General features: G+C 50.3%; 1 protein-coding gene across 1 annotated transcript; it reads right to left on the reverse strand.

Moving 5' to 3' along the window:
* Acad9 (acyl-CoA dehydrogenase family, member 9) lies at window positions 1-26,057 on the reverse strand. The gene is made up of 19 exons (XM_013032312.1): window positions 25,968-26,057; window positions 25,499-25,816; window positions 23,254-23,347; window positions 20,587-20,688; window positions 17,897-18,003; window positions 16,899-16,999; window positions 15,780-15,858; window positions 14,509-14,683; window positions 11,700-11,773; window positions 10,238-10,313; window positions 8,564-8,634; window positions 7,963-8,082; window positions 6,540-6,668; window positions 3,754-3,833; window positions 3,053-3,179; window positions 2,765-2,842; window positions 2,140-2,268; window positions 1,148-1,220; window positions 1-443 (listed from the first exon to the last, which is right to left on the reverse strand). The coding sequence occupies exons 1-19, from the start codon at window positions 26,055-26,057 to the stop codon at window positions 343-345; spliced, it is 2,124 nt and encodes a 707-aa protein (XP_012887766.1). The 3' UTR covers window positions 1-342.

The raw sequence follows: 26,057 nt of genomic DNA on the forward strand, positions 1-26,057 counted from the left end.
CAGGTAGTAGGTATATTTTATTCCTAGTTCCCATGAGTGGTATGCACACATTTAGCTGTTTCTGGAATATGGAGTCTAGTAGAAGCAGCTTTCCAGGCCCCAAGCAGGAGGTGGCAGCATACACCCCGGTTTCCACCATGGCACCTGCAGAACCCTCAGTGTGCACTCAGTGCCAGTAATGCGTGACTCCTTTCTCTTCACATCCGTTCAGAAGCTGTACTCAGCAGACAGACGCTGGCAGGTTCAAATCTGAGACTCCCTCCGGGCAGGAGAAGCCTTAGGTGAGGCCTCAAGGTCTCCATCAGTTTGGGCCTAGGACATCTGGTGTAGGGACGGACTGTCTCATGATGTTCTGTCCAGAGGGTGGGCACACAGGTAGGCTCGCTTCTCGAGGATCTGCTGGGACACTTTCTTAATCTGTTCATCCATGTTTTCTGGAGAATCTGGGAGGAAAAAGAGGAGGCAATACAAAGTTGGGCCCCACCTCCTCTGAGGTTCGATTCTGAGCTGCAGATAGAGGTCTTACTACCTAGTAGGTTTTTCAGAGCATGAGGGTGGAGAAGGCCATTCATAAATGCTCCCCCCACGCCTGAAAAGTCCTGCCAGCTGCCTGGGGCCCCTGATCAGCTCCCAGAGCCACAGTGAATCCATTCCACCCTCTTCAGCATGGCTCTAATAGCCCTAACCACCATTTCTTGATGAGAGGGCTAAGCCAGGCAGGCTGCCAGAACTCTAAGGGTTGGAGGAAGACCCCGAGCTACACACTCCCAGATGTGGTCAGGACCTATGGAACAACACTCTAGACAAGCTGAAGCCTCCTATTTTGCAGGGCCATGTTCTCTGCAGAGAACTGCAAGTTTATTTTGGCAGAAGTTCAGAGGCTAAAGGGAGGGAGGCTGTCTTCTGACCAGGTATAATGTCTGCTCCCTTTCCTTCGTCACCTTCCTTGGGAAGGTGCAAGAGGAGGCCAGGCACAGGCGGACCCAGCAGGACCCACACAGAGGGCTGTGTGAAGGCTGATTTCCATCTGCAGCGCAATCCCTGCTTGCATATAAGCCGCTAGCAGGCCCTGGAGGCAAACAAGGCCTAGAAACGGGCCCACTGACAGATGTCTGGACTGGCTTCCCTCCCAAAACTACCCACTTACACTTGTCCAGCTGAGACAGGCTGAAGAGGTTCTGGAAGTAAGCTTCCACGCAGAACATGTTGGCCAACAGAACCTGCCAGAACCGAGGTCACAAAAGGACAGCTGCTAAGAGCTTTGGCTTGAACTTTGAACTCTGAGAAATCTGGCAGGGCTCCTTCCTGGCAGCTGGGTTCAGCCCTAGCCTGTAAGTCAGTTTTGTGTTCTATGTTCAGCCCTAACTCAAACTCACTCTGTCCTCAAGAGCCACCTACACAGAATGTTGGGGACAGCTTCTTCTTTTTCTTTTCTTTTTTTTTTTGGGTCCGGTCATGGGGCCTGAGCTCTGGGCCTGGGCGCTGTCCCTCAGCTCTTTAGCTCAAGGCTAGCGCTCTACCACTTGAGCCACAGCGCCACTTCCGGCTTTTTTTTCTGCTTATGTGGTGCTGAGGAATCGAACCCAGGGCCTCATGCATGCAAGGCAAGTGCTCTACCACTGAGCCACCTTCCCAGCCGAGGGGACAGCTTCTTCTGTGAGGTAGATGACATAATCCATGTTGGTGTGCTCCCTCGGAACCAGGCATGTACATAGAAGCGCCTTCTTCTGGTGAAGGGAGGAATGCACAAAGCCGACAGATGGCGAGGTGGGGGAGGCTATGGGAGTGTGGACCCGTCACTAACTCCCCTCTCTTCTCTCAGGCAGGAAACCAAAGACGCTAGCCCTGGCTCCAGACCACCACGGTCCCTCTCAAGGCCCTGGCAGAACAAGCATACATAGCCTTCTGGGCATCACTTCCACTCATCCTCAAGACTCACCCATGGTCAGTGACCCCCAACTGGCACTGTAGTCTTTCCTTCCCTAGGCACCCAACCCCACACCTCCCCAGCCCTGGGCTTCAGTAAACTGGAATGGAACACCAGGACTGGCTTAGTCAGTGAGTTGCTGATTCCCGCCCTGACCCAGCAAACTAGTGGATCTGACCCGTTCTTGTCCTGTACGGGCGGATGCAGCTCACCTCGTGGTCATGGTTTCGGAGTCCAGTGCGGATGGAGCGACTGGCCCGTGACAGCACCGCCGTCATGCCGTACAGGTTGATGAGGATGTTGGCCACCCGCTTCAGCACCAGCTGCTCCTCCACAATGGTCTGGGGACAGAGGCTCAGAGGTAGAGGCCTGCCGCCTGGCCCAGTTGGCCGTCCCCCTGGAGCCACCCCGTGCCGTCCCTCAGTCTCCTTGTGCTCCTGAGTAACACGGGTCTGTGTAACTTTTCCTTCAGGCTATCGGAGGTAGGCTCTCAGTTGACTTATGCTTTCCTTTTCATATACTCAGACAGGTGCCAAGGCAAGAGTAGAGACTGGTACTTCACCTCTAGCAGTCCGAGTTCACAGACACACCCCAGATTTAGACCCTCGGTGAGTGGCCCTTCACCTCACTGAAGGAAGTCTACAGGAAAGGCTACTAGGAGAACTCTGTCGAAGACTCACCAAGCAGAGGCCTCCCCAGTGTTTGTGTAGCCACATCGCCTAGACCCAAACACTCAAGGATTCTGTTCTAGGCTGGTCCCATGGTTGAGCAATGGGCACAAATGAATCTCATGGCTACTGACCAGGGGCCAGCTGTGCCCCGGGTCTGCAGGCTTACCTTCCCAAAGCGGAGTAGCAAGGTTTCAACAGTCTTGCCAAAATAATACACATTCTCCTCCAGCTTGTTGGCACTTTCCTACATAGGCAGAAGAAAAACTGGGCTCAGTACCTCGTCCCCACTGCGCCCACCTGACAGCCACTGCCCGGAGCTCTAGAGATGGAGTGGGCCTTCTAGGTGACTCTCCAACATCCCTGGGGAGCCGGGCCTCCAGTCTCATCCCTCTGGAAGGGGACTATCTTGCTGGAGGCCACCCAACCGAGGGATTCACGTGTTGGACCTACTTACCCCCAGACTTGGGTGTACAACTCCAAGATTGCCTGTTAGTCCCAGGTCCACAGATCGGCCCAGAGAGTTCCGAAGCTTCTGGCCAATGGTCTCCATGATTACTGTCACATTGCCTCGTTTAAGCTCCCTGCAGGAAGTCCAGCCTTGTGACCCGAGGTCTCCATGGCTGGCTCCCGTGGTCCATCAGCACGGGGCATCAGCATGTCCCCTGGAGCTCGGCACGCCCAGCTGGCATGCAGGCTCCCGGACGCCTACTCCCGATGCCTACTTAGGGAGCAGCCTGTCAAGGGGTCAGCTTTCCAGTGCCTGGCTTTCACCAAAGACTCAGAAAATGCTACTATCAAGGATTAAATTTTGTTGTGCCCTAGGACAGGGCAGAGAACAGGAGACAAAGGAGAGGAAATGGTTTCAGGATGGGCAACAACTCCCATTCCAGCTGTGGGCGATAGGAGCCACAGGGAACAGGGCGATGGAGTGTCTGTGTGGGATCTGAGGGTGTGACCTGAGGCGTAAGGAGTGAGGGCTCCCTGGCAGCTGGCTCTGCTCCTCTCCCCCAGGTGCAGGACGAGCTGGAGGGCTAGTTTTCAGGCCTTACCACCCCCATTCAGCACAGCCGCCCTCCTCCCCTCCTGACAAGCCTGGATGGAGCCCGTGTGTGTGGCTGCACGGTCCCCTTCCCCGAGGGATGTGGAGGTACATACTTGACCCTTGCAGTCAGGATGCGACCGGCGTGCTGCAGGCCTGTCAAAGCGATGAACACTCGAAGAATCTCATTGGTTCCCTATGACCAGCAATGTGGGGATGAAAAGACACCTTACTGGCAGCACCTGCAGGCCTGCCCCAGCTCGGCAGGCGTGACAGAAACACAGGGCAGGGTTGTACCCAGTGCACAGGCGTGGGTTAGGGAGCTGACCAGATGGCTAGTCTTGCATAGGTCACTCTGCCTGTAAACCCAAAACTCCTCATTAAAACAAATGCTAAAGCCGGGTGCCGGTGGCTCACCCCTGTAATCCTACTCAGGAAGCTGAGATCTGAGGATCACTGTTCTAAGCCAGCCCAGGCAGCAAAGTCCATGAGACTCTTATCTCCAATAAACCATTAGAAAACTGGAAGTGGGCGCTGTGGCTCAAGTGGTAGAGCGCTTGCCTTGAGCTGAAGAGCTAAGGGACAGTGCCCAGCCCAGAGTTCAAGCCCCACGACCGACAAAACAAACAAACAAACAAAATCCCCCAAAAACCAATGCCAGTTCTGTCTGGGCTGTCGATGCCTAGGGCACAGCAGCTATGGGACAGACTCCACTGGGCCTAGGTTGAGGTCAGATTGCTTACGAAAGCTGGGACAGCTGATGGGAGCACCTCAGTGCAGGCCCAGCAGTAATGGGTTAAGTTAGCGCACACCACCCCTCAGTGCAGGCGCAGCCCAGGGCACCTGGGCAGTGATCCTTGGGGTGAGCACAGTACCGGGGCTTGGAAGCTTGCTCACATGCTCACGGCCCCTCCCCACCTAATTCCACCCTGTTGCTGTGAGGCTGAAAGGCTTCTGCCTACTAAACACCATGATGCTGTGAGCCAGGGCCTTCACCAGCTTTTTGACCTGCATGCCTGTGGCTGGGCTGGCCCCACCGGCAGAGGGGGCAAGAAGAATGCATAGGCTCCCACAATACTGTCCAGCTCTGAGCAGGTCTCACAATGAAGACCTGGCAACATGAGAACCACAGCCTGAGAGTTTTCCTAACCTAGCTGACCTGCTGGCCTTAGAGAAAATGGAGCTCCCTGGGTTGAGGACAGGGTTTTTGAAGACTGTGTGTACCTAGGGCTGATACACTCTGTCCTTCAGGAGCCGGCTCTTTTACCTTCAGGTGGGTCCTTGATTGCTAATGGAAAGGAGATGCTGGGTAGGGCATGTGCACCTAGGAACAGAGTCAGCCAAGGAAGCCCTCCACTGGGTGAGATGGCCCAGGACCTGACGATGGGGTGGTACTCCAGCGGACCAGGGCACAGCTCCAAACTCCCTGTTGGGGGCCGGCCTCCATGGGCCCCGAGTCTGCTCTCCTTCCTGTCAGAAGCACCCGGGCCTCTCCTCTCACTATATTCCCTAGAATTATAGTTCCTTCTTTGAAAACTTCCTCTGACTTCCAGAATCCCTGCTGCTCAGTCTTCCACAGTCAGCTGCTTTTCTATCTTCCCTCTGACCCTTTACCTCCCAACCTCCTTCCCATTCTACTACCTGAGCCAACCAATATTCCCAGAAAGGCTTCCTTACTGCTTCCCTAGTACTAGCCATTAAGACTTGTGTAGGCCTGACACAGCCTTTCAGTCTAAACTGTCCTCAGTCCCAATCTGTCTTTCCCAACCCTCAAAGGCCAAGCGCATGTTTGTTCCTCCAGACTCCAGCTCCCTCTGTGAGAACACAATCCTGTGTCTTAGTGTCGGTCATGGGGCTTGAACTCTGGGCCTGGGTGCTGTCCCCTTCAGCTCTTTAGCTCAAGGCTAGTGCTATACCATTTGAGCCACAGCACCATTTCCGGTTTTCTGGTGGTTTACTGGAGATAAAGGGTTTCAAGGATTTTCCAGCCCGGGCAGGCTTTGAACCGTGATTTTCAGATCTCAGCTTCCTGAGTAGTTAGGATAACAGGCGTGAGCCACTGGTGCCCGGCTACCATCTTGTGTCTCCAGGTCCCCGTGCAGTCAGGCCACACCGTTGGACCACACCAGAAGGCAGCCTCTGTGGCCCAACCCCACTCCTCATTGCTACTGCTGAATGAACTGACCCTTTATCCATCTATTTATTTATTTTTGCTGCCCTGGGGCTTGAACTCAGGGTCTGGGCACTGTTCCTGAGCTTCTTTTGCTCAAAGATAGCACTCTACCACTTGAGCCACAGCGCCACTTCTGGCTTTTTTGCTCACATGCTCATGGCCCCTTCCCACCTAATTCCACCCTGTTGCTGTGAGGCTGAAAGGCTTCTGCCTACTAAACACCATGATGCTGTGAGCCAGGTTTTTATTGAGGAATGGAACCCAGGGCTTCATACGTGCGAGGCAAGCACTCCACCACCCAGTCACATTCCCAGCCCCCAAAGTGACCCTTTATAGACTTGTGAAGTCACCAGGGTGAAAATGGAAGAATACAGTGTGAGAATTAATGACCCAACAGAGAGACCTTATAAGCTATCTCAATATACCAAGAAGAAAAGACCCAAAAGGCAAGGGATGGAATTAGAGCCTAAGATGGAACTGGAATTCAGGTCTCCAATAAGACCTGCTTTTCCAGTGAGAAGAAATTTGGCAAAGACCCACAGCAGATCGATCGGAGGCAGTGGGCTCAGAAGAGAGGGTTTGGGCTCCTGACCTGAGCACTGCCTGGCCTCTCCGCCCCCTCCCGGGCTCTAGGAAGCCTCTGCTGGACCCTCGGCAGCACACCTCTCAGATGCAAGAAGCAAAGAGGTGAACACAGGAAGCACAGCGGCTGGCAGCAGGGCCACTCACCTCAAAGATGAGGAGAATGCGGGTGTCACGCAGCAGGCGTTCATAGGGGTAATCCTTCATGTAGCCAGATCCCCCGAGGATCTGCAGCGCCTCGCTCACACACTGCCAGGCACCCTCAGAGCTGAATACCTGCCAAAGACGCTGGGTGAGGTCAGCACAGCATCCCTGCCCACAGGAGAACCTAGACTTCAGAGGCCGCTGCTCAGGAAGCAGTGGTTGTCTGTGAAGAACCCGAGCTTTGAGATGAGTGACCCCAGGAGGAAATTACTAGGTACCAAGCAAGCCCTCGGCCTTCCCAGACCACAACAACTAGCTGTGGTTTCTACCCCCACAATGCCTTTTCTTACCTCTAGGCCTTCTTCTACCCCTTCCACACCTGGTGTAACTCCAGCTTTAAAAACCCACCTAGATATCAACTCTTTTGGCATTTTGATCCTCTGCACTTGGACAGATGTCTGGACACCCCACCCGGCAGGACCGTGATTCATTTCTCTCTGTCCCCTCTGAGACACTGTTGCAGTTAGCTATAGGCCTGGCCTGAGCCCCAAGTCCCCAGTCAGTGTCCTTGGAGAGCCCTGGTCTGGGTGAAGGAAGCAACCCACCTCCTAGGGGATCAGCTGACAAAGCCGCAGATGGGGACGGGGCCTTTAGGCGGCTTCTTGGCTAAAACAGTTTCAGGAAGTTTCCTACATATGTCTTCAGAATCTCCAAGCATAGAAGCACTGTTTCTAGCCTAATGATTTGCCTGTTTTCAAATTGAAAACCAGGGTACTGACTGAGTACCAACTCGGTACTGTGACTCACCAAAGAGTTTCTATAATTCGTAACCTGCTTTTACCTTATCAAACATTGTACCAAAGTATGGTCTGATACCTAAAAGATTAAAGGCCATCAACCTAGGGAGCAAAAGATACTCTTTCCCAGGAATGTTGCTACTTTATAGAAATGTGAAGTTATAATGTCTGTTTTCTCCCATTTCTTTCTTTCTTTTTTTTTGGGTCCGGTCGTGGGGCCTGAACTCTGGGCCTGGGCGCTGTCCCACTTGAGCCACAGCGCCACTTCCAGCTTTTTTCTTTTTGCTTATGTGGTGCTGAGGAATTGAACCCAGGGCCTCAGGCATGCAAGGCAAGTGCTCTACCACTGAGCCACCTTCCCAGCCCTGTTTTCTCCCATTTCTATAAGCCATAAGTTGGCCAATAACAACTCAGCCCAGACCACACTGGGAAGCAGTGGGCTGTCTGAAGAAGCAATGCTGTTCTGTGCTGCATCAGAGCACAGCAAAATCCTAGCCCAAGGCCAAGCTGACCTATGAACTGATGAGAAGAGGAAGATGGCAGGTAGCACTGTGGGTCAGGGAGACTGCAGCTAAGCAGGCTTTCTGTATCGCTCTCTTATGCAAGCTCTCTGGATGTGCTGCGATTACCTTCACCATGGCCGCCTCAATGGAGCAGTCTGGAAACCCTGGCTGGTCCATCATCCCAGCGGTGAGGTAGGACATGCTTTCCATCACGTAAGCCTTCTGAGCCATCAGTGCAAACTTTTCCTGGAGTGTTTACAAAAACACAATCAAGGGGCTGGGAAGGTGGCTCAGTGGTAGAGCCCTTGCCTTGCATGCATGAGGCCCTGGGTTCGATTCCCCAGCACCACATAAGCAAAAAGAAAAAAAAGCCAGAAGTGGCGCAGTGGCTCAAGTGATAGAGGGCTAGCCTTGAGCTGAAGAGCTGAGGGACAGTGCCCAGGCCCAGAGTTCAGGCCCCACGACCGGACCCAAAAAACAAAAATATAAAACCACAATCAAGAAGCAATGTGTATGTGCCAAGTTCCAAACTCACAACCCAAGACAGAAGTTAAGTAACTGTCAGAAGCCTTCTACACTGAAGAATCAAATCCAGTATTAATCAAAGGGCCTATGTCAACAAAGTCTTATCCAGTCTTACTCCCAGGTTGTCGCACCGAAGGCACTAGCAGAGAGGCAGCAATAGAGCACCCTGTTCATGTCCACACATGAAGTCTGTCCTCAATACCTGGATGAGCCCAAATTCACTGAGATTCCTGTTGAACTGCTTCCGAGTGCAGGCATATTCAGCGGTCCATTCTGATGAAGAGAAGAGTTGTTAGAAGGTGCCAGAACGTTTCTCATTATCTGAAAGTGATTTCCTAAAGCTGTAACCATTTTCCTTCCAACATCCAACGAGAACTATGAACATCATCTGTTGAGATCAGATGCCCTGAATGTCGAAGCTCCCCCTTTCCAGCACCAGTGGACCAGAGACAGGGTACCTGGTCCTCACCCATGAGGGGAGCCAGCAAGAGCAGAAGGACATGGGATTCTGACTCTCACAGCTCTGAGTCTTGGCCCTTTTCCTACTGGTGGGAGGCCAGGGCCGAGTCCTCCACCTCCCTGGTAGACAGAATGGCTGTGAAGAGGTAATCTGATGGAAGGTGGGAGAAGCCTGGCACAGACTGGATACACAGAGCACCCCAGAGGTGGGAGAGCCCTTCTTCACCCTAGGTGCTCGTTTCAAAGCTCAGGCCTGGGGCTTAATGGTACACAGTTGAAGGCTGAATTCTGAGACCCTCCAAGAAACAAGCCAGCACCCCTAGCTCCATCTGAAGTCCATTTTCCAAATGCTTCCACTGGTGTAACTATCACCAAATAATCCCCAAGGATTATTTTTTCTCTCTGGGCTTGGTGTTGTTCCTCAGCAATTCAGCAAGTGCTCTACCACTTGAGTCACAGTGTCACTTCCAGTTTTCATGTAGCTAATTGGAGATAAGAGTATCATGGACTTTCTCGTTTGGGCTGGCTTTGAACCGCAATCCTCAGATCTCAGCCTCCTGAGTAGCTAGGATGACAGGTATGAGCCACTGGTGCCTGGCTGACATCCATATTTCTGAGCTGTGGGACTTATCAGAGGTCCTGCCTCTTTGGGAACAGGTTGGCCACAGGAACCCAGAAAGCTTTTTCACTGAGTTCTCCACTCTGGGAGGCACAGCCCATACAACTACCACAACACAGAGAGAAGAATGTTGAGCCTGAGGCCTGACAGGTTTGCACTTCAGTCCAGGTGCATGGTCTTGGACAAATCACCTGCCCTCTTTGGACCCCAGTTTCCTCATCTACCAAACCGAGGGAAGAACCCTACTCAAAGCCCATATGTACCACCTTGCACCGAGCTATGCGAGGCACAAAGCACTGATGGCGCATTCTTCCCGGGCATCCCCCATGGCACACTCACCTCACGAGAATGGCCACAGGCTGCTCTCAGCTCACAGAAAAAGGAGACTATTACCCTGACAGAGAGGATCAGGTGAGGGTCTAGAGGCCGAGGGGCCTGGGTTCTAACTCTCTTCTTTACTCTCCATGTAGACACACACAAGAAGATCAGAATTAACACTGACCTGGTGCCCAGCTCGCAGCTAGAGCTTACCAAGCAGCTCTGTTCTTAGGGCAGTGGTCCTTTCTTACCTCCTTCTTACCCCAGTGTGCAGATAAAACAGTAATGTTGAGATACAAAGCCTAACCTCCGGGAAAAGTGTACACATTGTCTGGTCGAAACCAAAGCCCAGATGCTAGACTGGAGCTGACCATCTGTCCAGGTGGTCTGTCAGCCCTGGCTTACCCTCCTAGGCTGCAGTGTGAGCAGCCAGGGTAACATGACACAGAAGAGGGCTCCTGTCCATGGCTGACCACCTACCAATCAATCTCTTGAGCATCCCAGCCACAGCACTGCCCATGCTGAACCGCCCACTGTTGAGGATGTTCATGGCCACCTGCAGGGGGATGGAAAGGGTAGGTACAACGCTAGATCCAAGGGGAGAACACTTACCTACTAAAAAAGTGTTTTAAAAACATTGTTTTTAAGAAACAATGGCAAGTATAAAAGAACTCTGCTAGCACCCAGGCCAAGTGAGTCATCCCATCTGCCCTCAAGCTGGGAGAAAGCAATCTGGGCTCTCAAACCCACGTGGTTAAGAGACTACTACAGCTGCTGCGCGTTACTGTCATAGCACCTCCCCAAGTCCCTCCCACTCAGGAGAGGGAGCAGAAACCCCAGGCGGCCTAAAGGCCCTCAGCAGTGCTGAGAGAGAGAGACCAGCAGACCAAGAAGCTGAGCCTAAGCATGGCGAAGTCACTCCCAAGTCCCTCCCACTCAGGAGAGGGAGCAGAAACCCCAGGCGGCCTAAAGGCCCTCAGCAGTGCTGAGAGAGAGAGAACAGCAGACCAAGAAGCTGAGCCTAAGCACGGCGAAGTCACTCCCAAGGCCCTCCCAGTGTGAGCTCAGCCAGGTGCCAACAACAGCGACCCGATGCTGCTGCTGGCATCTCTTTCCTCACTATGCTGACCCCGTGCAGAAAGCCAACAGCTGAGAGAGGGACAGGTGCACTCCTTGGACAGACACGGTCCGCAGCACTGTCCGGTCTGGGAGGCGCCCTGACCCACCACAGTCTTGGGTGCAAACAGCCAGTGAGTCAAGAGGATGTCTACTCTGTGAGGGAGTGCTGCAGTACTACAGGACTTGGAGAGGGGCTGGGAGGCTGGGAAGCAAGAGACACTGCAGGCGGGTTTCCCAGACAAGCAGGGAGAAAGCAGCACCTGAGCGGAGGGTGAGCAGTGGAGCCTTGTTAAGACAGCACAGACCAAGTGTGAGACACTGATGGACAGTTCCTAAAGGCAGGGCCAGGGCTTAGCGACAAAGACCCCCACAATGCTGTGAATGGTATGTTTTTCCCAAAGCTCAATTTCAACTATTATTTTTTATGGGGTGTTTGGTTATGTATGATTTGGAAAATATACCACACCATATTTTTTCTTTAGGTAGAACTTTGTTGTATCTGAAGGGTGAAATCTCTCAAATCAAATCCTGTGTGAGGAACAAGTAGATTCTCAGAGACTAAATGGCTTCATACCCCTGCAAAGGGGCCAGCGTTTACTCCAGCAACATTAAGGCGGCTGGAAAACTCAGGGACAAGGTCCTTAGAACTGGCCAGCTTTTACACCAGTCAGGAATGTGGGCTGGCTAGGTTATATCACTGTGTGTGAGATTCAGATCCCTCTTCTAGATTCTGCTTCTCTCCCTCCTTTTCTGGCCTGAGCAGCAGCCTCCCAAACTCACCCTAAATGCACAGCACTCACCTGAGCCTTGGATAGCAACTCACCTTAAACCCACCCCCAACTTCTCCAAGGACATTCTCCACAGGCACCCTGGTGTTTTCAAAGTGGACTTCGCAAGCTGAAACATAAAAATTAAGACTTCTAACAAATGCAAATCACTTTGCACCTGACTTGCATGTGTACCATTCAGTCTGGAAAGTTAGGACACAATGCCCAAGCTCCTGTCTATGGAGGTCATTCTTTGGACAAGGAGACAAACAAGGTAACGTGATGTTATACTCAGTGCTATGGGTAAAATAAAAAGGGCACAGAAGAGACATGGGGAGGGGTTAAAGGAGATGTTACATAACATTCATATTAAAGGCCGAGTCAAGCCAAGCACCAGTGGCTTCTTACATACATAACCCTAGCTACTCAGGAGGCTGAGATCTGAGAATCAAGGTCTGGAGAAGACAAGCGACTTTTTTTTTGGTCTGTTGTGGGGCTTGAACTCTGGGCCGGAGTGCTGTCCCTTAGCTCTTCAGCTCAAGGCTAGTGCTCTACCACTTGAGTGGTTTATTGGAGATAAGAGTCTCATGGACTTTCCTGCTGACTTTGAACCACAATCCTCAGATCTCAGCCTCCTGAGTAGCGAGGATGACAGGCGTGAGCTGCCAGTGTCCTGGCGACAAGAGACTCATCTCCAATTAACCAGCATGAAGTCAGAGCTGGAAAAGTGATAAGAAGCACCAACTGGGAGTGTAAAAAGCCAGGAGCAAGGTGAGGGAGTGGGGAGGCTAACCACGACTTTTTTTTGTCTCCCTTATTAATATACTATTTCTTTTGTCTTCCCTGTCAAACCCTGAGCCTCCCAATTTCCCCAGACTTCCTGGCTCTTTCACGTGGCGAAAAGGATGAGAAAGGCTACCATCAGGCAAAAGAGCCCCATGGCTTCCGAGAGGGCAAAGCCCAGAATGGCACAGAAGAGCTGCTGCTTCAGAGAAAGGTTGCTGGCATAACCAATGAGGAGGCTCTCCAACACTGGGCCAATCCCAGCCTGAGGCAGCCACCCGACTGTGGCGGCTCCAGCCACAATGAACTCGGTTGCCTTGGCTGTGGTGTCGATGTCCCTTGAAATGGTGATGGCCTAGAAGTTGAGGCTGGGGACAAGTGAAGTCGGGGAACGTGGGACTCATCTGTTGGTGTCAGTGGTCGGCTCAGCAGCTGACAGGTGCTCCTGACCAAGGAAGTAGAGACAAACTTGGAGGAGGCATGCATTTTCACAGGGGTGAGGGGATGTGGCAGGAGAGCTGCTCCCAGGGCAGAGAAGACAGAGAGGGCCCCAAGATTTATTTACGATCACATTTAGCCGAGGTTGAATGGATACAAAGGGCCTGAGGATGAAGTGGGGTAGAGGCGGCATGGGAAAAAAGCAGATGGGACTCTTGGTTCCAGCTGTGTATTCTTTCTTGGGGGTCCAGTCCTGGGGCTTGAACTCAGGGCCTGGACACTGTCCCTGGGCTACTTTTGCTCAAGGCTAGCGCTCTACCATCGCCATTTCCAGCCTTTTCTGTGTATGTGGTGCTGAGGAATCAAACCCAGGGCTTCATGCGCGGTAGGCACGCGCTCTACCACTGAGCCCCCTTCCCAGCACTAGAACAATGGAGGGCAGACCTTGCTTTCTCTGCCGCTAAGTCTACTTTTGGCTGGTGTGATGCAATGTGAGTAGAAGGCTTTGAGTGCCTGTGCCCCAGGGTGATGAAGAAAGCACACGGGCGACGTAAACCCAAACCACGGGCTGAAGCCGCCTGTCCCAGGCACCTGAATACTGTGAGAATAAAACGCCCTTGCGGTGTGCCCCATTCTGAGGTATCTGGTAGATAGGCTACTGTGGCCAGGGACTGCTGTTAAAGGAGACATTCTCACAGGGAGATCACTGTGAGGCACAGCCAGAGGAAGGAGCTAAAGGGATTAGGACAGGGCCTAGGAAGGCATAGTATAGTGTCTTCCACACCACGTTTTCTGTAAAACACATTTGCATGTTCTACTAAATAAGCACAGCAGTTTCCACCCTAGAAAAGGATACTCGGGATTGGAAAAGTTTGGACTCAAGGGGAGCCAGACCAGGCATGGCAAATTGGGTCTGCTGATCTTCATTCAACTACTTCCTGCAAGCCTGCTTCAAGAACCCGGAGATGAAGTACATTGAAATTGGTGGATGGTTCCTATTGCATGGTATAGTACATGGACCGCAGGACTCAAATGGCTTGCTAAGGGTGGGCACGTTGCAGTAAAAGCCTTTGTGCAACTATTTAAAGGAAAAACTAGGTAAACAAATGCATGGGTGAATGAGAGGCCTGGGAGGGCCAGTAAGAAGAAAGAAGTATTTACGTAGGACACCTGCCATCCCACCTCCGTGCTGTCCACTATCCCTGGCCATGCTGAGAAGTCCACTGGCCTCATCTGCCTTGTGTCATCAAAACTGAAAGCTCAGGGCTGGGCGCTGGTGGCTCACACCTATAATCCTAGCTACTCAGGAGGCTGAGATCTGAGGATCACGGTTCAAAGCCAGCCCGGGCAGGAGAGACCGTGAGACTCCTATCTGGCGCTGTAGCTCAAGTGGTAGAGCGCTTACCTTGAGCTGAAGAGCTGAAGGACAGCGCCCAGGCCCAGAGTTCAAGCCCCACGACCGACAAAACAAAAAACAAAAAACTGAAAGCTCAGAGGCACACAGCCCCGACTGACAAAGCCACAGCCAGTGTTCAGTTTATCTGAATTGTCAAAGAAGTCAGTTTGTGAAACCACAAATGTACAACTTTATCTGCATAGTTTCTCTCAAGAGTTCCTGTCACACACGTGGCCTGTGTTACTTACTGTTGGATCCCCGAATGCCTAATTTATCTTCAGGTTTTCCATTAGTGATTCCACCAAAATCTCTCTCTACTATGAAAGCTGTGATTTTGTCTGTCACTGAGCCATCAGAACCAATCACCTCCGTCTTTGCAAACACAGTAAAAATGGTGGCTAGTCCTCCATTGGTGATCCAGACCTGAGAAGAGAGCAAAAGGTCTTTCTAGACACCTAGCAAGATCTACCTTTGTTTGTATAGTTCCAGCTGCCTGTAAAAATTCAGGCAAGAAATGTCACAAGCAGAGTGTTAAAGAAGCCAAACTCATATGGATGAATAAGCCTGGCTCATATGTTGTGATCTGGGGCTCAACCCAGCTTCTCCCATAGTGGGGGGTCCCTAAGAGACAGGCGGCTATGTCCGGGGTCAGGGTAGAGAACAGCCAACGGCACTGAGGCAGCTGGCATTCCTTCTGTCACCAGACTCCAGGAGCCCTTCAAGGACAGAGAAACTGGGTCATCTCACAAGATCTTCATATGTGTACACACCATACCCAATATCTGTCAATTTTAAAAAAGGCAAAAATAAAGGAAGGAAAAGAGGTGAAAATTCAGAAAGGGAAAGGAAAAAAGGGAGACTGTCTGACAAACTGCAATGGTTGGGAATTACTTCAATCTTGAGTCAAGCAAACCATTAAAGAAAAAAGAGAAAATCAAGGAAACTTGAACACAGGTTAGTTAGGAATTTTCCTTCAGAGAGCCATGCACTCTGTCACAGATGACATCCAGCCATAACCATGCTGGCAGCAGGAGACACTGCTGGCTGTGAGCATGTGACCACTCAAGACAGGTACTGGAGCTGTCCAAGTGTAGCATACTGCAATTTTGTGTAGTAAAAATGTAAAACAAACACACAATGGCAGTTGAGGCAGATCTGGGACTGCAGAAAGGGAGACTCTGGAACCAGAATGCCTTGCTCTAGTTCTAGTTCTGTTGCTGAAGGTTCAAAGGCCTGCTCTGGGCCAGTCTCTCAGCTTTAGTGAACACAAAGCATAACGCTCCCAGTAATTTGTTAGGAGGTGATGTGCAGATCTTTTATAACTCCTGGTGTATGAAGAGTGCACATGACTAAAGGTGGTGTCTGAGAACTGATGGGGTGACTGGCGATGGTGGGCTGTACCTAAAGGTGGTGCCTGAGGGTGATGGCGAGGGTGGGCTGTACCTAAAGTTGGTGACTGGCGAGGGTGGGCTGTACCTACAGGTGGTGCCTGAGGGTGACTGGCGAGGGTGGGCTGTACCTTGGTGCCATTGAGGATGTAGTGCTTCTTATCTTCACTCAGTGTGGCTCTGGTCCGGATAGAGGCAGCATCACTCCCACTGCAGAGGAGCCAGGCGGTCAAGGGAGGACATTATTGGGAATAGATAAAGATGTGTAAGCGGCTCGGAAAGTTGCTAAGTTTTTAAAATGTGGGGTTAGACAATAGCTACGTTCGGGTTTCTGAGTTATATGGTTTTGATGCCACCTCAACACTAAAATCTGAACAGAAAATCTTATGTAAAGATACAGGCAGGTTCTAATAAAAGTGTTCTCACAAAACTAGTGGAAGGGTAAACCCGGTCATGTCTCTTTCACACAGTAAAACAACCTGAGTTTAGGTTTCAAGAACAGAATGTGAACTCCACAGGGGCTCAGTGAGCTAATGGGAGGGGTCTGGGCCTCAGCAGAAGGGCGACTGGTACAGGTTCAGGGGAAGGGAAGGAGGGCTAAGTGAGATCCCAGTGACAGTCAACAGACGCCTGGAGCCCTGCCGGGTCCTGCTCCATCCTAGCTGGGTGACCTTGCGCTGCTCATATAGCCTCACTGAGCCTCAGCTCTTCAACTGGAGGAGTGAACATACGACCACTCCATGTATTCTGAAAGGTACTCTGAAGCCTCAATGCAGTCCTGAATGTACTGTGAGTTGTGGACAACCAACACTGACTTGGTGGATGCTGTCAGATGTCTTCATTCACAGTCCTGTTAGGACAGAGAAATAAGATCCATGGGCTGGGAAGGTGGCTCAGTGGTAGAGCGCTTGCCTTGCATGCCTGAGGCCCTGGGTTTGATTCCCCAGCACCACATAAGCAAAAAGAAAAAAAGCTGGAAGTGGCGCTGTGGCTCAAGTGGTAGAGCGCTAGCCTTGAGCTGAAGAGCTGAGGGACAGTGCCCAGGCCCAGAGTTCAGGCCCCACGACCAGACCCAAAAAAAAAAAAAAAGAGAAATAAGATCCAGAGAGCTGGCAGGAATGGTTACTGTGTTAATTCTTTAGAATTAATCAGTTAGGGGAGAAATACTAAGCCAGCTTTTGTATACAATAACAGTCCCTTGTCTGGGGAAACCTTGGAAATTGACAAACGTCCTACGGAGGGAGGCAGACCTGGCTGGCTCTGTGAGGCAGAAGGCTGCAATGTGTTCCCCGGATGCCAGTCTGGGCAGGTACTTGGTCTTCTGCTCCTCATTGCCCACCAAGATGATCCCCTGAATGAAACACACATGCACACAGACACATCAGTGTAAGCCACAAGAGTCCAAGATATCCCTGTAAGACAACTCCCCTGAGGATATCTACTTCTTGTGAAGAAGGTGCTGCGAGACCAGGTTTTCAGCCTGGGGAAGGCAGGGAACCGTGCTGTTGGGTGGACTCCTCTCTGGATATATACTACAGTGACGTGTGCATGACCACAGAACTTGGGAATCAGCATTTGCCATTTTCATCTCTGCTCCTCTCCTGTCCTTGGGCCAAAAATAATCGCCCTCTGACCCTTCACTTCACGATGTATGAGCTGGACAGCCCCTCCCCTGGCACTGGCAGGCTGGGTGAGGATGTGGGAGCCCCGGAACTGGCACAGAAACTGTTTACAGGAAGTTCAGCTGTGCACCACCCCTACTCGGTGCTGCCACATGGCCGATAGGGTTGGGCTCCTGCTTTGAGGGCTGAGGAGCTCTCTTTGTGGTCTGTGTTTATTTATATGATGCAATTCCACTGATAGCTGTGTGCCCTTGGACCTGTCCCACTGTGCTCTGAGCTGAACAGAGTAAGGAAGCACATGTACAAAAAGCAGGGGACAGCTCAGAATGGGTTCAATTCCAGGAGTGGCACCTGATCTAGATCTTGAAGGATAAGTCCAAGGTAATGGGCACAGGAGGAAAGTTTGATGGGAAGGGGCACCATGAGCCAAGGGCTATGCTTACATAAGCCAAGTACAGGTCATGGGTCAACCGATGATGCCAGAGTGAACTGGAAGGCAAGGTGCCAAGAGCAGCTGGGCCTGTTCTTCTCTAAGATATTGAGCTATCAGGCCCCATTCCCTTCTAATAGCAGAGAAGAAGCTCCTCCCTCCAGAAAGCCCCCAACAGGAATTCCAGACACTTGACCTTTAGGCCGATAGCCTGGTGTGCTGCTAGGGTCACGGTGATGGATCCATCCAAGCTAATGATCTCCCCTAGCCGAGCGTACATGGTGTTGGAGAGCCCCAGGCCGCCTAGGAGAAAGACATCAATTTGTCTCAGTCTAGCCCAAGTTCTTCCATTGAGGAAAGTGATTATAAGTAACAGCAGATCACCATTTTTTTAAAATCACAATCTAGAATGGCACAAAGAACAGAAAAATTGCCCATAATCAAACTACACAGGAAAAACTTCCTGTGTACATCTTTTTATACTTTTTCTAGGTATAGAAATACATGCAGGCTAACACTTTTAGTGCATCTGCTGGGCTCCATGACAGGCTTTCTCTGCACCATTTGGGTTGCGACTTTCTGTGTGGTCTGTCCTGTGCACTGCAGTACCTTTAGCAGCACCCTTGGCTTCTATGCCAGCCACAATCATCAGAAACATCTTGACTACTGCCAAATGTTCCATGAGGGGTAACATCGCTTCCTCATTTGGGAACCACTGCTCCAGGAGTAAAAATACAAAAGTATGAAAAACAGAAAAATAGCCGTGCACCAGTGGCTCACACCTGTAATCCTAGCTGCTCTGGAGGCTGAAATCTGAGGACTGTGGTTTGAAGCTAGCCCAGGCAGGAAAGTCTGTGAAGCTCTTAACTCCAATAAACTACTCAAGTAAAAGCTGGACTGTGTCTCAAGTGGGAGAGCCCTGGATGTAAGCACCAATAGGCTCAGAGACAGCACCCAGGCCAAGTTGAAGCTGCAGGACTGGCAAAAACAAACATCAAGAAAAAAACGCAGAAAAAATACAAAATCCACTCAAGTATGTTCTCTGCATAATCTTCAACTTCCAGGTATAGCTTAATGGCTTTACGTTCACTTTATAGATGGTAATCCAAAGACTAAGGGTATCAGGCCAACAAAGAGTGGGTCTAGTCCTGACCTCAGGATGATGCCCACTCTAGAGGGTGCTCTCTACACACCCCATGGGAAGGTGTCCCCGTGGGTGCAGAAGGGTCCTGCTGGGGGTGGGGTGGGCACGGCAATCACAGGGGAACAGTTGACAGCTGCAAGGGGCTGCTGGCGGTGGGAGGGACTCAAAGCCACAACTTGTAGGCCCTGGGTAGCCAGCAAGCAGAGACCAAGGGAAGAGATCCAGTCTTGGTCAATAAACACTTCAGCTTTCTGGCATAGTAGCTCCCACCTAGCCTTTACAACTCTCTAGCCTGGGAGAATTCTTGCTCAACCTGTGGGCGTGAACATAAGGTTACTGCTGCCTAATTCTGTTAAGCTGATGAGAAACAAGCCCACCTCCTTTCCACTAGGATCTTCATGCAGTGTGGCTGCGTGTGATGCTGGTAATACCCAGCACTTGGGAGTCACAACCTTGATGCCTGACAGAGCTGGCTAAGTTCAGCCTTTCCCACAGCCTCACACAGAGACAGAGTGGGCTTGTGTTCATGCCTGTAATCCTAGCTGAGGAGGCCGAGATTTGATTGTGGGTCAAAGCCAGACGGGCCAAGAAACCAATAAACCACCAGAAAATCCAAAGTGGCGCTGTGGCTCAAGTGGTAGAGCGCTAGCCCTGAGCTGAAGAGCTGAGAGATAGTGCTCAGGCCCAGAGTTCAAGCCCTATGACCAACCAAAAAAAAACAAAAAAAAAGAAAGAAAAGAAAAGAAAAGAAGTACAAGGTATCAACACACAAACAAACAACAGGATATCTGTTGTCACTTGTAGAGGTGAGCTGTGCCTCCCACCACTAGGTTAGCAGTGTTAATCATTACTTTAGGTATTCTGCAAGGACAGGACAAATTCTTTCATATGGTTGGTAATGTGATGAGAGAAATGACATGACAGGAAGATATGTCACAACAGTTTAAACACATACCCAAAGAAAATTGGGCATCACACTCATTTGTCCTTCATTTTCCTATTTGTCTCAGCATTGACCTGTTGAGTTAGGTATTAGCAGGAACTTAACTCTTACCTTCAGTCTTCAAACCAGAAGAAGGGAAGCCACCCTCTGATCTCTAGAGACGAACAGGCAGGGACACAGAACATCAAGGCCCCCTTGCTGAGGTGCTCTCCTGAGTCAGTCTTAGTCATGCCCAGCTAACAACTATTGTTTTAAGAACTATTTATTGTTTTTGGGTTTTTTTGGGTCCAGTCGTGGGGCCTGAACTCTGTCCCTCAGCTCTTCAGCTCAAGGCTAGCGCTCTACCACTTAGGCAACAGCACCACTTCTGGCTTTTTTTCTGTTTGCTTATGTGGTGCTGAGGAATCGAACCCTGGGCCTCAGGCATGCAAGGCAAACACTCTACCACTGAGCCACCTTCCCAGCCTCAAGAACTACTAGTTTTTAAAAGTATTGTTTTGGACATCTCCAAACAATCAACTCACAACATGCCCAGCCCTTGTAGGGCTGCCAACTGCTATTTCTCTCAAAATCCTTAGCTGACTGTACATGGAAGCAGCACTAGAATATAATCAGAGGACAGACAGTTAAAAGCTCCAGAGCCTAGAATCACAATAATACATCTAGGCTTTGCACCCAGATTGCAGAGGTACTACATTTAAAGGTCAGTCTTCCTGAACAGTTAAGAATCCTTTCATGGACAAATACGGAGTACTTACTAGAACGCTAGACCAGATAGGTGGCTGTTGTCCCGACTTACCAAATTCTTCTGGAACTTGTATCCCAAAGAGTCCCAGTTGCCTCAATTTCTCTAAAGTATCATCTGGGATTTTCCCCTCGCGGTCAATTTTTCGAGAGTCCACTGACAAGAAGAAATAATTTTGATTAAACAAAATATAAGAACCAGGCACTGGTGGCTCACACCTGTAATCTTAGTTTCTCAGGAGGCTGAGACCTGAGGACTGTGATTCAAATCCAGCCCAGTCAGGAAAGTCCAAGAGTCTCTTATCTCCAAATCACCCCCCAGGAAACCAAAGAGGAGCTGCTGCTCAAGGGCATTAGCCCTTACAGCAAAAAAAAGCTCAGGGACAGCACCCAGGCCCTGAGTTCAAGCCCTACCACTGACAAAAAAAAATAAAGATTAAAAATATATATGGTATGTTCACACAACAAAAGTACACAGATTAAAAGATTTTTTTTTTACTGTTATTATAAAGGTGATGTACAGAGAGATTACAATTATGTAATTCTTGTAAAAAGTACAATTCTTCTCTCTCTCTCTCTTTTTTTTTTTGGTTGGTCGTGGAGTTTGAACTCAGGGCCTGAGCACTGTCCCTGAGATCTTTTGCTCAAGGATAGTGCTCTGCCACATTGAATCACAGTGCCACAGAGCCCAGGCCTGAATTCAAGCCCTAGGACTGGCAAAAAAAAACCCCAAACTGAAAACAAACAAACAACAATATGCTTTTGTTTCTATTTCCTGGAGTTAATTTTATTAAGTATTATTTTGGATGATCAGACACACATAGGCATTGGACCTTTGTGTTCCTCTCCTAAGGCACTGAATTATTATTTTATTTTTTTATTTACTTATTTTGCCAGTTTTGGGGCTTGAACTCAGGCCTGGGAACCTCTCTGAGCTTCTTTGTGTTATGGTTCCATTAATAAACAATCTTAGCGGTACATGGTAGCACATACCTATTATCCTGGCACTTGAGGTTAGCCTTCATAAGGATACAATCTTTAGTATATTCTAACAAGGAAATTGCTACTCAGCATTAAAAGGGACAACTGGGTTGGGTGTCAGTGGCTCACACCTAAAATCCTATTACTCAGGAGGCTGACAATTTGAGGATACAGTTTAAAGCCAGCCTGGGCAGAAAAGTCCCCATGAGACTCTTATCTCCAATATACTACTCAAAAAAGCCAGAAGTGGTGCTGTAGCTCAAGTGATAGAGATCTAGCCTTGAGCACAGAGGCTCAGAGACAGGCCCTGAGTTCAAGCTCTAGGATGGGCCAAATCTGTTACATGTACCATGAAGAAAACTGAAAATGCTGTAAAAGAAGCTGAATAAAACCATACATAATGTATGGTTCTGTTTAAATAAAATTCCACAAAATACAAACTAATGTGAGGAAAAGCATGTGAACAGTTGCCTAGGGACAGAGAGAGAATAAAAATGGGAAAGACTCATGCCTGTAATCCTAGCTACTTAGGCCCTGAGTTCAAGAGCCAAGATGGCAAAAAGAAGCTGGGGTGGGGGACATCTATGGAAAATGTATTTGTTTAACAAATGGATTGTGCTGATTGTTTGTTAGGTTACAACTCAGAAATGTGAGATATTCAAGTTTAAATAAAGACCAAAGGACCAAGGATATTAAAAACAGATTAAAGAAGAAAGATAACCACCAGAACAAAAAGAACAGCGTATTTTTAAATATAAAATGTATCTGTGGACAACTCTGCAACTTTGAACACTAGCAACATAGTAACATTGACTGCAGTAGTTTTCAGTATATGTAACACCTTCAAAGGCGCCCTCATGTTCAAGGTTGTTTTATTGTTGTCTTTCTAATTCTAATTCTCTCCTAGGTGTACAGCCGACTTTTCCAGGGGTACTTGATATATAAATTAAACAAAAGCAGATAGGGGGAATTCTGCTGTATTCTAATAAGGTAAACATTAAAAAGATTTTTAAAATTGTTATTAAACACAACTCGGCCTACCTATGCTTCCTGCATAGCTGGGATTACGATGCATACCACCACACACATTTTGTTCATTAAGATAGGATCTTGGTAACTTTCTGGCTCCATTGGCCCTAAACTGTAACCTCCCTAATCTTTGCTTCCGAAGTAGCTGGGACTACAGGTGTGCACCATCATGACCAGCCACAGTTGCTCACTTTTATTGTATTTTGCTCAAGTGTTGGTCTGTAACAGCTTACAAATATTTTTTTTTTGGGGGGGGGGTTGGTCGTGGGGCTTGAACTCTGGGCTTGGGCGCTATCCCTCAGCTCTTTAGCTCAAGGTGAGTGCTCTACCACTTGAGCCACAGTGGTTTATTGAAGAGTCTCATGGACTTTCCTGCCTGGGCTGGCTTTGAACCGCGATCCTCAGATCTCAGCCTCCTGAGTAGCTAGGATTACAGGTGTGAGCCACTGGCGCCTGGCTACATTTTTTTTTTAATTGTACAGGTGAGGAATGTAGAGGTTATTACTTGAAAACATTTCAAAGTGGCCCATGGTGAACCATGGAGAAAATGAGCACTGCTGAACTAGATGTTTACACATTATGAAGTAGCTGGAATGATGCCTTAGGTTTTGAGGACATTGTTTCTTCCTCATCAAAGACTCTGTATACAGTGCTTCTAATACAGCAGGATAACCACCTTTATAATGGAAATGGTAATGATAATCTTACATACCCTCCTCATTGAAGAATTTTTCCACAGGTCCCACAAATTGATTTATTTCATTAAGTTCATCTTGGCTAACTTCTGGAAATGGGAAAACGGCTTTCTAACAACGATAAACAGGACAGAAGTTTACAAAGTGAATACCTCTCAGCATGGTGATAGTAGTCAAAGGCAAGGAAGAAGATCTACACTTGAACAACTGGATGGAGGCTAAAGCAAATCTCACAAGATGCTTCATGTGCCCACTCACCTATGTCCACCTTCCTCTGGTGCAGGCAGATAAGATGATCACTTTCTGCCAGCTTCCTTCTCAAGAAGTGATAATGACAGTCCCATAAACAAGAAGTATTTTCACAGTCTAAGTTTAGTCTTTGCTGCTTATCAACTCAAGGCCATGGACAAATCCCATCACCCTTCAGCACCCACATTTACTCAAGGCCTTGTAAAAATCGTGGAAGATGGGATTTATGAAAGCTCTTCAATAGACCAATCAACTCTGTATCAGTCATTGTGAGTTCAAAAGATCCCTACTGATGAGAGCGTATCATGGCCACCTTGTCTGCTCCTTCAGGCCATTCTTCCTCTTGTGGCTGACATTGACACCTGGTGCTGAGCATGATGGATGGAGTCACCACTGTGCCCCTTACCTGTTTGAGGTTACCACTGGGCCTGTCACTGACATCAGCTCCCGGTGATCAGCACAGGAGGGAGGGTCTCCACTGTGCCCCTTATCTGTTTGAGGTTACCACATCAGCTGTTACCAACATCAGCTCCCTGAGACGAGTGTCTGAGTGAGCTGGGTTATGGAATGAGACCAGATCACCCTCGGAAAACTAAGTTTCCCTTCCATTCCATATGAACTTCTTCAGAGAGCAGCCGTGCAACTCAGAAACGTGAAGTAACAAAGTGTTTGCACCAGTGTTTGGCTCTTGTCTACACTCATGGCCAGAAAGTTCTTTAGAGGAGCCTTCAACTTTCCCCCAGCCTTTGCACTTCTATCTACCTACTTCATCCATTCTAGCAATGTGCTCAGATCTGTTTGCTCCTCTCTGGGCCAGGCTACAGGTTGGTCTCTATTTAAGAGACAGTTGACTCAGCCTTCTGTTCTTTAGCATACCATAGTCAAGGTCGTCAAGAAGGAAAACAGGAGTGTTGCTCCTCAGAACAAACCTGTTTCCTTCATGGAATTCACAGAGGCTCAACCCATCTCCACCACAATCACCTTTGTCTCCTCACTGGAGCTTGAGCCCTGGGCAATGAGCTGTGAGAGAAAGATGATTCTGGCACCAATGGGAAGGACAGATGAGGAGGCACTCTGGCACCTCATGTGTGCCAAGGGGCTACAGCGAGAGATCCTGGATGCACAGAAGAAAGGACTCTAATAACAATGAACAAAAATTGAATGAAGAGTTCAATTTCAATGAACAGCTGTTGAAATTATAAAGCATGAGCCAGGCACTGGTGGCTCACACCTAAACCCCTAGAGTCTCAAAAGACTGAGATCTGAAGATCAAAGTTAGAAGCCAGCTTGGGGAGAAAAGTCCATGAGACTCTTATCTCCAGTTTACTACCTGGAAAGTCAGAAGTAGAGCTCTGACTCAAGTAATAGAGCTCCACACTTGAGCAAAAAAGCTCAAGGGCAGTACAAAACACACCCACACCAGTATGTTGTTCAAGTAAACCTATCGCAGAAGCCAATTCGCAGAAGCCAAACAAATTAAAGCCAAGTGGTTTGACTGAGGCTGCTGGTGTTGCCCAAACCCTACTCACTCGGTCTCTCACTTGTCTCCGTAGCAGCCCCAGGGAAGAGACCCACGGGAAGCCGTGTCTTCTAAGAAGAGGAGTGCTTTGTTATTGAGGGCTGCCACAGGATGGGTCTGGGGCTGAAAGGGTTAGTGTTGGGAAGAACCGTGGAGCCAGATTTCTGGCAGGGGAAGCGCAGTCTCCCGAGCGGTCCCCGGAAGGTGCCAGAGCACTGAGCTCCGTCCAGAGACCGCGGGACAAGTCCGGAGCTGCACTCGCCCGCACGCACGAGGCCCTGGGTTCGATTCCTCAGCACCACACCAGCAGAAAAAGCCGGAAGCGGCGCTGCGGCTCAGTGGCGGAGCGCTCGCCTTGAGCTGCGGGGCTGAGGGCCAGCGCCCAGGCCCACGACCGACCGACCCAACAAAGCAACAGCGGCAGCCCGCGGGGCGGCCCACCGCCGAGGCGCCCGGTGCCGGGCAGCGCGCAGGGCGCGGGCGGCCCGCCTCACCTGCTCGATCTTGCCCAGGAAGAGCTCCTTGGCGAACGCGCGGTTGCGCGCGCTCGCGCCCAGCCAGCGCCGGCTCGCCGCGAGGCCCGCGAGGGCCGCCGCCGCCGCGCGGGGCCGGAGGAGCGCGCGCAGGCTCATGCCGCCGAGCGCCGCGAAGCTGCGGCCGGGGCGCCGCGCGTGCGCGTGCGCGGGACTCAGTCGGCGGGGCCCGGTGACGTCAGTGGCCTGCGCCTCGCCGGCGTCCGGCGGGGCTTGTGGCTCGCGGGACCCGTTCGGCTTCGCCTCCTCGCTTCCGGGTACGTTGCCTGTGTCCCTGGACTGGCGGCGTTAAGGACATCGGTGTCAGTCTGTCTGTCTGTCAGTCACCTACCGTCTAGTCTAAGGAAGGAAGAGGCCCGCCCTCCCCCTCCGCTCCCCCGCCCCTCCCCGTCGGCCTCGGTCTTTCCTCGGGCCCAGGCCCGGTGCTAACCCGCCAGCGGCCTGCTCCTGGAGCCAGCCCCAGCCCTTTCTTGCTGCGGTGGATCTGCTCAGACGCGGCCTGTTTGCCGAGGGCCCGCAT

This window comes from Dipodomys ordii, unplaced genomic scaffold (genome assembly GCF_000151885.1).
Source record: "Dipodomys ordii isolate 6190 unplaced genomic scaffold, Dord_2.0 Scaffold153, whole genome shotgun sequence".
NCBI classification, from domain to species: Eukaryota; Metazoa; Chordata; class Mammalia; order Rodentia; family Heteromyidae; genus Dipodomys; species Dipodomys ordii.